Genomic DNA, 12,153 nt, shown 5'->3' with positions numbered 1-12,153 from the left:
TGTAGTGAAAATGTCCCAAAGCATTATGTCTGCTAGGTTTAGGGAAAAAAGCTCACAAATGCCTTGTTTTAATCCATTCTTTGATAACCCTGGTTTAACTGGGAAAAAAATCTTAACAATAACAAACAACTTGAATTGAGGGTGTTCATCTGTGCCAACATTGTCGTTCAGTAGGTAAACATGGAGGTCAGTGAACTTTTGGAGGGTGTCACCATCGTTATACTTGGCCAACCAATGAGAAACACCCGACGCCAGGTGAGCTGAAGAAAGGGGTGTGACTTTTGGCCCCAAAACAAACAGGTGTGTGTGATCAATTTCCTGTCACTGGGTGTGGAATTGCGTGGGTTATGAACATTGGGTAGATATTTCGCAAGGGTAGGTCAAACCTGTTCTCTTTTTTGCCCAAGTTTTATTTTGGTGTTTTTGTTGGTGTTATTGCAGGTACTTAGAAATTAAACAGTACTTAGATATTAAACAGTACTTAGATATTAAACAGTACTTAGATATGAAACAGTACTTAGATAGTAAACAGTACTTAGATATTAAACAGTACTTAGATATTAAACAGTACTTAGATATTAGACAGTACTTGTGTCTGCAGGCTTTTCTAAAGTATTGTCTGGGATCACGAGAAGAGCCACGCTTTTCCCACGCGCCCACGCCATTCTAATTCTGTGCCAGCCTTGTTTGGCACCACACACAGATAAGGGGCCCCCTTTTGAGGCCTCGGCAGGCTGCCCGCCCGGGGGTCGGGACTACGTGGCTAATAACAATCTGGCTATTATGACGGCGAGACAGATGCATGTTGAGTTTTGTCCAGCGTTTTGTTGTTCGCTGACAAGACTGTGCGTGAGCGTTGACGCTCATCAAATGCTCGTTGTAGATGATGTCAGCAATTTGCTTCATTGGAGTTCTAACCATTGCACTTGTTCATAAGTTGAAATTGTTTTCATTAGTTGAAATTGTTCATAAGTTGAAATTGTTCATAAGTTGAAATTGTTCACAAGTTGAAATTGTTTAAATTGAAGTTGATTCAGTGCTGTATTTTGTATTATAATTGAGGTTTAAGGCCTATAAAAGTATTTTTAATGTTTATATAAGTGCATTTGTATATTTAAGGCTTGTATAAGTAACTAGCATTGGTTTGTACTGATTTATTTTTAATTAAATGGAGAGAATACATACAGTACTGTATGCATAAATTAGAGAGATGGAGAGATTTACTAGAAAATGTCTTCCGCAGTATTATAAGCTACCAGCTAAAAAAAAGCCATTCTCTCTTCCACCTACCTGCGAGGCCAATAAATTTTGCTGAAAGCGCATCAAGTCGTCCCCGCGGCGCCATCGATCAAAAGGATGACATCATGGCGCTCTCCGTTATTTCCCAGATGGAAGCAAAGTGATGCAGGAGGAGCCGGGCCTCACAGATCCTATTTCAGGATCAATTCTGGAGCCAATGGCGCATGACTCAATGACTCTAGAAAGGCATTGCGACCACCATCCACATGTTAACCAGTCAGTATATTTGCAAGCCAAGAAATGGGAAGAAAGTTGTCAACATTGCTGTGATAATGCATCTAAATTGGGGTTGTTTGTGGCTTTTAGCCTCTTAGTTTCCCTGACTTTGATCTAGTGGATTATATTACTGGGATTGTATACCCGTTCCGCCTCTACACCTTTGTGTTAATGATCCTACAAGATTTGTTCAGGCACACCACTTTTTTTAGTCATTTTACTACTTTTAAAGTACAAAAGGTCTCCGAACTCTTTTGATAGCATTGTTACGCTATTGCCAATCAATAATTATCAATGAGATCAATGAGTATCAATGAAAGAATGGATGCAGAATAATTTAAAAGTCAAAATATATGAAAATATGCACATTTTTTTGTCATTTTACATTTGATAAAGAAAAAGGGCGCGCAATACAAAACTTATGAACAAATGTATACAAAGCCTCAGTCCGCGTCTGTAGTCTTATCAAGTGTTTTGGATTTTTTTGGACATCACCATGGCAACACTGCTGTGACCACACACCCACACACACATCCACATACCTCAAAGATCCCAAGAGCAGCATATTTTAACTCTGTTATCCAATTATCATCTTAAAGGTGGCAGGGGCCAAAACAAAAGCAGAGCTTTACAGGCTTCATTATCTTGACAGGGACCCACCATAGCACCTCCAACATGTCTAGGCATGCCCCCGTGACTCCAGTTAGCCCCCCTGTTTGCGGTCGGCGTGTCTGGACAGGACAAAGAGTTCTTGGCCGCCCAAGTTCAAGGGCATGTTTTCATATTTCCTGATGCAAAATGCTTATCTTCTCGGTAAAGTACATAAAGAACCACTATTGCTGATTAAGATTTGTCATATTGGAAATATTAAAACATGTTTTCCAGGTGTGTCAACGAAACTGTGGCTGTGGGCATGTTGTTGTGAGTGGGATAGAGACAGCACATGTGTGAACTTGCATTTTAGGTGGGTAGTCGTCACTGACAACACCGTGACTCACAACAGAAGAGGAGTGTTATGTCACTATTTTTCATATCTACGGTTGCGTATATATCGCGTTTGATTGAAAGAGCGTACAGTTGAGGATGTAATGTGCTTTGTAGTACCCAGAATTTGCAGATTGTGCACACTTTCAGGACGCCAAGGCCGAGCTGTAAGTGCTACATTTGATTGCATGATGATTGCAAAAGTGCACTCAACGGGTCACCGTGACTGTTTCCAGCAAACAAGGTGGAGCCTCTGGTTGGTTGTACTTTTCCATGAAATTTTGGTCGTCGTGCCTGAATGCTCAGTTTTGGTTGACCCCCCAGGTCGCCGGTTTTCGCTCTCTTCCTGAGTTAGAATACAGGAAGTGTGACGTCGCCCACTTAAGGTAAATACTGGCCCCTTCTTTTCCTGTTTTTGTCTCTCTTGACTGACCTGACCTGAAAAATATGCTCATAAAAGTGAAGGCCTTCAAAGATAAAAAAATCTTTCACAATTGTTTTACTCATTCCCAATTTTCTGTTGGACATTAGTTAGGGTAAAATGGTCCCAGAGCTTGTTTCTTGACTTGGATTTTTCGTAAATAGAACAGTCAACTACAAGTCCAACGGTCTAACTCAGGGGTGGGCAAACATTATATGGACAACGTCGACGGGCCGGATTAAAAAGCCCACCGGGCCATATGTGGCCCGCGGACCGTAGTTTGCCCACAGTGTCGTCGAGACATTGCTCTAATGGTAAGTAGGGGCACCAATGTCAATGTATCATGGACCCAGACTGCGCTATTTAGAGGGAAAAACAAAAGACAATTGGGATATGTCTACTATAGTATCCCCTCAAAACGACGGCCATTGGTTGCAGTATAGCTTCACGCGGTGAAGCTTGTGTTTGTTTGCAGAGTGCGTGACGTATGCGCATCACAGCTCCAATACGCGTCGCGTCACTCGCCAGGAAGCTCTGCTATTGGTCAACTGTTGTTGCTGTAGCAGCTTGTGCCGTCGCCTCCGTGAGGGAAGAAGGGGGAGGAGACATGGCCCAGAGTGGGGGAGGCGCTATAAAAGCGCTCTCCCCCATGAGAAAAGCTTCACTCGGGAGGAAGAACACGGAAGAGAAAGAGCTGAAAAGTGCGTCGCAAACATCCGCCTCCATTTTGGTGGTAGTATTTACCAACAACAGACTTCTAATCAGCGAATCTCGACGAGGAAAGCAACACAAACACACACCGAGTCCCTTCATGAGCAGAGGAAACACCACCGTACTTGAATTTGGGCCCAAAGTGGAGAAAAAGACCATCCGACGTCGACGACGAGCGCGCTGTGAGCAGAAAAAAGCGCACCCAGGCCTTTCTCAATGCATACCCTTTGTGCCCGGGGAACCATGAAACCAGAAATCAACGCCGCCGTGGGATTTTTGTCGAGATTTCTACGAGTGAAAGGACATGTAAACGATCGACAAGTCCAAACGTTCAACCAGAGTCTGCAGGATATTTTGTCAGGTGAGCAAAGAGCGAATTGTTTAGTGGTTTTGATTATGGATGGTAGTTAACAGCGAAAGTCTGATGGGGAACGAGATCGGGTTTGGATTTCATTCGGAACTCGGATAAGATCCAAATTCGGACCGCGGGGGAGTGAGAAGAAGCCTTCTTTGTTCTCGTCGGGTTTCACTATCAGCGCCACCAAGCGCACGAACGAGGGGACAAATGGAATTGGTCAACAGAATCACCCACTTTGACTATTTCAGTCAACAAATGGAGTTTTTTTCCCCTGCCAAAGCTTATAAATTCGATTTTTTTTGTTAGTAAATTATTAAGGTCGGTGTGTTTGTATGTGTACGTGTGTTGGTGAGTGCGTCCTAACTCGAAAACAACAGTGCGTCTGAACAATTACGTAATGGCAAGTCATATATATGTAAATCATTGACAGTACTTACTGAAATAATCATTTTAATTGTCATGAATGTTTACCCACTTAGAAATTCCACTTCTGTATGTTTCAGTGTGTCAAGAAGCAATTATTTCAAATTCCCTGCGCTTTTCATACATCAAATACTTCATCTCAATTTAAACATTATTTACATTACAAAACATTTTTTAGGCATTAACATGATTTATATAATCTTTGAGTCATTTTCTGAGCTGTTTTTTTCTTAAGAGGCAAAGGGATGGGGATTTATTATTATTATGATTATTATTATTATTATTAAATACAATCCAGATAAACAGACGTTGGGGAATTAAGGTTTTCTCCCCCCTGACCACATTGTAAATCTTCCATACATCTGCTTCACTACATTTATGAAACAACAGATGATGACCCACATTCTAGCCTAAAAGCCCCCCGCCCCCCGGCAATAAAAAATTGAGACGAGACACGTAAACTCTTACGAAACAGGCCCAACCGAAGAAAAAAACAGCATCATATTTCACCTAACCCTTTGTGTGACCCTCAAAACACGACGCCATTGCAAAATAACACCACAAAAACCTTCATCTTTGTCTCTCTTGATAACAAAGAAGCCAAGTATTAGTCATGTTTTTTTTTTCTCCTTGAGGGGGGCGGTGAGATTTTGGTTGGCTTGTAAACAGACAAAAGTTTCTGCAAAATGGTTTCTGCCACTGTGGGGGGAGGAGGGTTTTTTTTTTTTGCTAGAGCCTATAACGGCACGTTAAAGATGGGGGCGGACACCACGTCATTATTGGGGAGGAGGCTACGCTGAAAATAGACTCAACATGTACGGGAATTGAGGTTGTTTTTTTGCGTATGATAGTTCTCACTTCTGGTTTCCGTGATGGAGAACACACCTAATATGTGGCTAAACAGACAAAGAAGCGTTATTTTTTGTTCAATTCTGAAATTACGTCGATAAGTGCGATTATCGGTCTTTGGTTTCCCAACCCCCTTCCCGTTTTTTCCAAGAATAGGCCTCGCCAAGCTGATCCCGATCCCAGCTGCTCCAGGGCGGGGGTCGAGAATCGTTTTGACGAAAAGAGAACCATAAACAATTGATATTTTCAAACATTATTCCTTGAGAGCCATACTCAGAATTTCAAAGTCAAAATACATGAAAATGTGAGCATTTATTATTCATTTCACCACTTTGAAAGTCAAAAAAGTCTGAATTCTTTTGAGAACATTATTTCACTTGTTGCTAATCAATGAGTATTAATGAGAAAATGCACGCAGAAGAGTCTAATGAAGAAAAATTATGATTTCTAAAAAGGAGAGTTATATACACCCATCAAAAGAGTCACATATGGCTCCCAAGCCATAGGTTCCCCTACCCCTGCTCCAGGGGGTTGGATGCATTTTCCTATTGTGACTGGGCCCAGCATATCCGCCAGTGCTTTTCCATTAGCTGGTAGTACGGGGTTTTAGTGAGAAGGGGGGGTCGGGGAGGAGCTGGCTATTATGCTATTATCCCCATGTTTGCATACAGGTGCTCTGTACAGCTAGCCTACTCCACTTTGGTTACAATAGTTCAGGGGTAGGGAACCTATGGCTCGGGAGCCACATGTGGCTCTTATGATGGGTGCAGATAGCTCTTAGCTAAAATATGGAAACCAGTGTTGATATTCAATTGATTAGCAACAGTGTAATAACCTTGTCAAAGGAATTCAGAGACTTTTTGTACTTTAGAAGTGATAAAATGACTGCAAAATTTCATGTATTTTGACTTTAAATTGTGAGTATGGCTCGTAAGGAGTAACATTTGAAAATAGGATTTGTTTAGGGGGATTGTTTTTTTTCTCCCTTTTGTTTCTTGGCAAACGAAACCAACCGACTATGTCCAAATCTTGCCAAAGAGGCGTGTATAATTCTTTTTATTTTTCTTCCCCACACGCCCAAGCGACAGTCAATACTTCGAAGCCCGAGGGGAACTGAAAGTGATGGCGTCATTCCTCACGCTGGAGAAGTTCCACAAAAATAAGATCCTGTCCCTTTAAGAGGGTGGAGCCATGCCTCCCAGATGGCCGGCCCAGACTTGGACTTTGTGTTTTTTTTGTTCAGCCAGTCATGGGAGACTTTGTGACACTGACGACAGCTGGGGCGGGGGGTGATTGTGCCATTCAATGAGTCCCTTTTTTTGTCACGTACGCACAGGGTGTTGTTGACTGCTGCTTTCAAACAGTAGTGCTTGGATATCATACAGTAGTACTTGAATATCATACAGTAGTACTTGGATATCATACAGTAGTACTTGGATATCATACAGTAGTGCTTGGATATCATACAGTAGTACTTGGATATCATACAGTAGTACTTGGATATCATACAGTAGTACTTGGATATCATACAGTAGTACTTGGATATCATACAGTAGTACTTGGATATCATACAGTAGTACTTGGATATCATACAGTAGTACTTGGATATTAAATATGACTTCGATATTAAACTCTCTCATGAAAATAATTTTGAGAGCCAAAAGAACGGGGACCAAAAGTCCGGTCACAATGTTAACTTTTGAGATCATGCCAACCTCAATCTATTCATTTTCCAAAAGTCTCCACGGCAATCGCTTATTTGTGCACGTGGTTCTTTCTGACGTCCTCCAATCCGAATCTGGTAAATCGATTTCAAACCCTATTCTCTTTCTGTCTCTGCAGAACAATACAAGCACCACTGGTTCCCGGACAAGCCCTGCAAAGGTTCGGGATACCGCTGCATCCGCATCAACCACAAAATGGACCCGCTGGTGGGTCAGGCGGGCCAACGCATCGGCCTGAGCATTCAGCAACTCTACCTGCTTCTACCCAGCGAGCTCACCCTCTGGGTTGACCCCTTCGAGGTATCTTACCGCATCGGCGAGGACGGCTCTATCTGCGTCCTGTACGAGTCGCAGCCCGGGCCAGTGGCGGCGGCGGTAGTGCCCGGAATGGCCATGACCGGCTCGCCTTCGGGGAACCCCATCTCGGGTAGCCCCATGGTGGATAGTCACATCAGCTGCAAGGAGGAATTGATGGTGCTGGGCAGAGTCAGTCCCTCCAAAGCCTACAACATGATGACTGTATCCAGTTAAGATGGTGCGCACTTTTTTGTCCGGGCCTACCTTGTCCTTCAGGGTCATACCTTGGCCAGTCAACGTGAATGTAGACTGGATCAGAGTGAGCCTTTTTAAAAAGCTATGAATATGAAAAAGTGAAAGAGGAAACAAAAAAGCTGACAAAATAGAGGATGTGTCCTATCATCCAGGTGATGGAAACCTTGTAGGTTTGATATACCCCCCCTGACCCTACCCCCCCCCCACCACTGATACCCATTCCCTCCATTGTCATATGTTCTGTTTTGTCATTGGACAGTGGCTGGGTACTCCATTTTTTTTTAAAGAAGACTCCTTGTAGAGATGGAACTGTTGGGGCAGCTAAACCAACCTGGACCAGGACCCACACACACATACACACCCGTCTGTAACCATGGTGATCGGCTTTTGTCCCAGAAGTGGCTGTCAGCATAGACTTTGCACTTTTCTTACTTGTGGTAAATATGGGTACATGCTAAACACACCAGAGCAAAAAAAAAACAGAAAAAAGAAGGCCAAATTGTATGGAATTGTTTCCTAGAGTGATCCCTGTGATGGTCTAAGTTTGCGGTTGTTTCCATGAGGTGGAAGTAGAGAGTTTACTGCATATGCTCCTAACAAACATCTGTTTTTTGTCAATAAAAAACCTTATTTGGACCGCAGGGAAACTTAACCCTGCTTCCAACTGGAGCTAATGTCCTCTACTTTCCCCTCAAAGACTCAACCTCCTCCTGGCCTATGCGTCAGTATTGGTGACACCTGTTACCTATGGATACCGGTGTGTCTGCCACCATCCCATCTGCTTTATGTGTAGCTTTCCAGGGCAATTTAATGAATGTTGTTGAAATTCACAATCAGATTTCCATGTTTTCTTTCACCAAATTTCAAAGTAGCATAGAGATAGTGGCAAATTCTGTTCAAATTGGACAGAAATGACATTGAATGCACTTTGACGCTAGATTGTGGGATGTCATCACCCCCCCTAAAAAAATAACCTGCATTCCATCCATTCGAATGTCATCTTTTCCACCATTTTTTCTTTTCCGCCCTCATCTGTTTTTGTCAATCCTGCGTTGTGCTTGAAAACGTAAAACTCTGGATTTCAATAGCATTTCTTTCTTTACACTGTATTTGTCAACATTTCAGAGATTCAATTCAACATGGAGAATGTTTGTTGGTGGTTGGCGTGGTGGCACTGAGAGGCCTGTTCTCAACAGTTCTTTATTTTTTTTGACTTGAATTTTCAAAACAACACCAGGCCTTGTCAGCCTTTTAACTTCACTAACATCAGTGATCTCCAAGGGAAGTCTTTTTTTTAATATATAAGCTTTTAGGGGTGCATCTGCCTTACCTCTTGTCATGAATGAATAGCCATTGGTGATTTCCAAGTGTACACCAAACCAATCTGGTGTTGTCCATTTACTCACAGACCGACCCAACCTGGCAGCTTGGTCCAGTTCAGTGTGCCTCAAGTGCCACATATCAAACCCAAACATTTTCTCAGACTCACCTTTTTTCAGCCAAAAAACCAGCACCGCTAGCCCCAACCTCACTTGTGCAGGTAGACTTGTTATTGTTGTGACACATATCACCATCTTTCACCTCCCTGGTGGTAAAGAGTGGGAATTTGCCAGAGTTAAAAGGGGTTCTAATTAGTAATAACGGAGCGGGGGACGGGCCAGGGCCGGACGGAATCTCGTCCAAGGCAGCTAAAATCCCCCGTGACCCCTAACCCGCTCTGGATATATTCAGAACACCCCAACCCGCCCAAAGGCTTTTTTCCACTCTCCACCGGCAGTGATTGATAAATAAACAAACCAGCACACACATTGAGGCGAAACACACTCGAAAGGAAGAAAGATGAGAGTACCGTAGCGTTATTATCTCGTTTTCATCTCACTGGATTAATGACTTAGTAGCATTGTTGTTTACATGCTTATGAATGGATGTCATGTTTGCATCCATAAATCGGTTCCAGGGCTGCAGCAGGTTTGGGTGTTTAGAAGCTTTCCCTAAGGTGGAGAGGATTGTGGGTAATTGAGTTATAGCCTTTGACGCACTGCATCCCTGATTTCCCCTCACTCTCTGCTGATTTGGGGGCGGCCATCTTTTTGTTTTTGTTATCCAGATGAGCTGGTTTAGTTCCCCAACACTGCCCCCTTTTTTCTATATATGTCATACGTTATACTGCGTAGTTGTATTTTATGATCACACTGGTAGTTTCCTCCCCAATTGTAATCTGTTTTAGCAGTTTGTAGCCCTAAAAATCCAATTTAAAAACTATTAAAAAAAAATCAAAACTCCTTTGACACCCTTTCCACCACCAACTTAAAAAAAAAATGGCTTACGTCCTCGGTAGGAGTAAAAATTTCAATGGCATCCATTCAGCTCGTGCGTACACAAACTTACAAAATTGTTGTTTAAAGTAGTTTTGAGTGAAAATTTTAAGGAAAAAACTAAAGAAGGTAGAGGTAATATAGCACATTTAATGCACTAAAATATCAAAATGTTTTCTTATGAAGACACGAGGAGGAGTCTCTCCTGGAATGTATTGCCAAACTCAGGCCTGGGAAATTCAACAAAAAACTCTTATAGAAAATGTGTTAAGCATGTTAAAAAATGTGATAAAGAAAGGGAACTTTTTTTCAGGGGGGTGTTGTTGTCAATATTGTCATCAACTAGTGGAGTTATTGCCACTTTTACATATTGTAGAATGTATTGTAACTGTACAAAAAACAATGGTAGAGTGCATAACATTACACTTGGAAAGTGCCAATAATTAAGGTGTTGATTTTTTTTCTCTAAATGTTCCTTTTTGTATGGCATCTTTTAACATGTATAACACTTTTTGTAAGTGAAGCCATTTTTTTTTTCTTCAAGAAAGTGTTGGCAAGGACCAAAAGTTGTTTTGGTTTTTCCAAAAAAAAAAAACAATAGTTTCCACAATCTGTTATCATAGACGTATCCTTGGTTTTGTTCTTTTTTTTTCTTCCTTTTTCTATTTACATACAAAAGTTGAAAAAAAACGTTTAAAAAAATTGATTTACCCAAGAAGAAAAAAGCTTGTGATTTCGTCATCTTTACCGTGTTGAGTTATGTTGTTATTTTTTCTTTCCTTGGGTATGTTGCGATGAACTGCTGTAAATTTGTACAGTTCATGTAAATTGATTGTGCCGAAGTTGTACAGATTTCTATATTTTGGAAGAAATTGTTTTTTCTCTGTAATAAAAGATTTCCTATCTTGGCATCATACATCCATGTGAGCTATCGTTATTTGCATGCATTGTTTTAAAAGGGTGCTCGGACGTTTGGTCGCCTGGACGTTTGGTCGCTGGTCAAATGATGACGGAAAGTTTATTGTTGAAGCCAGCTCTCAAAATTATATTCATGAGAGACAGTTTAATATCTAAGTACTGTTTAATATTAAGTATATTTGACCGGAGACCAAAAGACCGGGGACCAAATGTCCGGTCATGGTTTAAAACAGTTGAAATCATTTAAAAGGGGATTTTTGTGAGGTACATTATGTGTAAAACAGACTTTAGTCCAGATTAGGATCTGGTTTGAATTTGGATATACTGGCCAAGAATATGGGAAGGGCATCACATAGGATTTATTATAAATAATATTGTTAAATCCTTTTTTTTCTGGTTTAAAACAAATATTATCCTGGTTCTGTTTAGAGTTTCTTCATGGAAAGTTGTTGTGACCTTCTGCCTGCTTTTCCACAGTTAAAAAAAATAATAATTCCACCCTACTCTAAGAGACGTCATGTTTTTTCACCACTTCAGTCAAAAGACCTGACAAAGTGGAAATCCCAAAATGACACACTACGGATGCTGACTTTGCAAAAGTGAGTGAGCTTCCCATCTTAAGTTTCTCTTCATTTTTTTTGAAGTACTACTGTTTCATATCTAAGTGCTGTTTATGATCTAAGTACTGTTTCATATCTAAGTGCTGTTTATGATCTAAGTACTGTTTCATATCTAAGTACTGTTTCATATCTAAGTACTGTTTCATATCTAAGCAGTGTTTCATATCTAAGTACTGTTTAATATTTAAGTAAATTTGACCAGCGACCGGCCATAGAGGTGCGGCAGTTGAAAAAAAAAAAAAAAAAAACAGACTTTGTCCTCCAGACATGAAGGTGTGGGTAGACAATACACAAAGTACACCGTGTGGGTTTTGACAGGTACATACTTGTTCAAACAAGTGTCCATTAACATGGTATAAACTGGGCTTGTGATTGAAGTGGTTTATTGTTAACGCAATGTTTACGATCTTTGACAATGACGGGTGGGAATTTGATTTAAAAACTTTGGCAGGCATTATTGGAACTCTCAAAAGTAGGTCAAGTGGAGCACAACCGTGGAAAGTGTAACGTGTCCATGTGAAAAACAGTTAGGGTTAATATTTGGCAGTGTTTTTCCGTTTGGAAAAGTCTTAACTAGTCTTGTAATGCGAATAAACGGGTGTCGATTTATGTTTCTATACTTTTAGTGCTCAGGCTGTTTGTCAGGAATGGCTTCATTGTGGTAAAAGTACTGCACGCAACGGAAACTTGATTAGAAATCTTTTTTTTCCTGGTTATATCATATTCATATACATATCTCCCGTTACTATTGGCTATTCTAAGC

The 12,153-nt window shown here is 41.1% G+C and overlaps 1 protein-coding gene across 1 annotated transcript; it reads left to right on the top strand.

Moving 5' to 3' along the window:
- The first annotated feature begins 3,537 nt into the window (after positions 1-3,537).
- Positions 3,538-10,768, top strand: btg1 (B-cell translocation gene 1, anti-proliferative). Its single transcript, XM_077709458.1, has 2 exons — positions 3,538-3,992; positions 7,104-10,768. Exons 1-2 carry the CDS (start codon positions 3,848-3,850, stop codon positions 7,514-7,516), a joined length of 558 nt encoding a protein of 185 aa, XP_077565584.1. The 5' UTR covers positions 3,538-3,847; the 3' UTR covers positions 7,517-10,768.
- The last annotated feature ends 1,385 nt before the right edge of the window (positions 10,769-12,153 follow it).

This window comes from Stigmatopora nigra, chromosome 23 (genome assembly GCF_051989575.1).
Source record: "Stigmatopora nigra isolate UIUO_SnigA chromosome 23, RoL_Snig_1.1, whole genome shotgun sequence".
NCBI lineage: Eukaryota > Metazoa > Chordata > Actinopteri > Syngnathiformes > Syngnathidae > Stigmatopora > Stigmatopora nigra.
Note: the sequence above shows the minus strand (reverse complement) of the source record. Positions and strands in the feature narration are given on the sequence as shown.

What these genes read in the sequence shown, in the direction of transcription:
- btg1 (XM_077709458.1), top strand. Translation starts at nt 3,848, where the DNA reads ATGCATACCCTTTGTGCCCGGGGAACCATGAAACCAGAAATCAACGCC. An exon ending in TCTGCAGGATATTTTGTCAG is followed by an intron (nt 3,993 to 7,103) that starts GTGAGCAAAGAG and finishes CTGTCTCTGCAG; the next exon opens with AACAATACAAGCACCACTGG.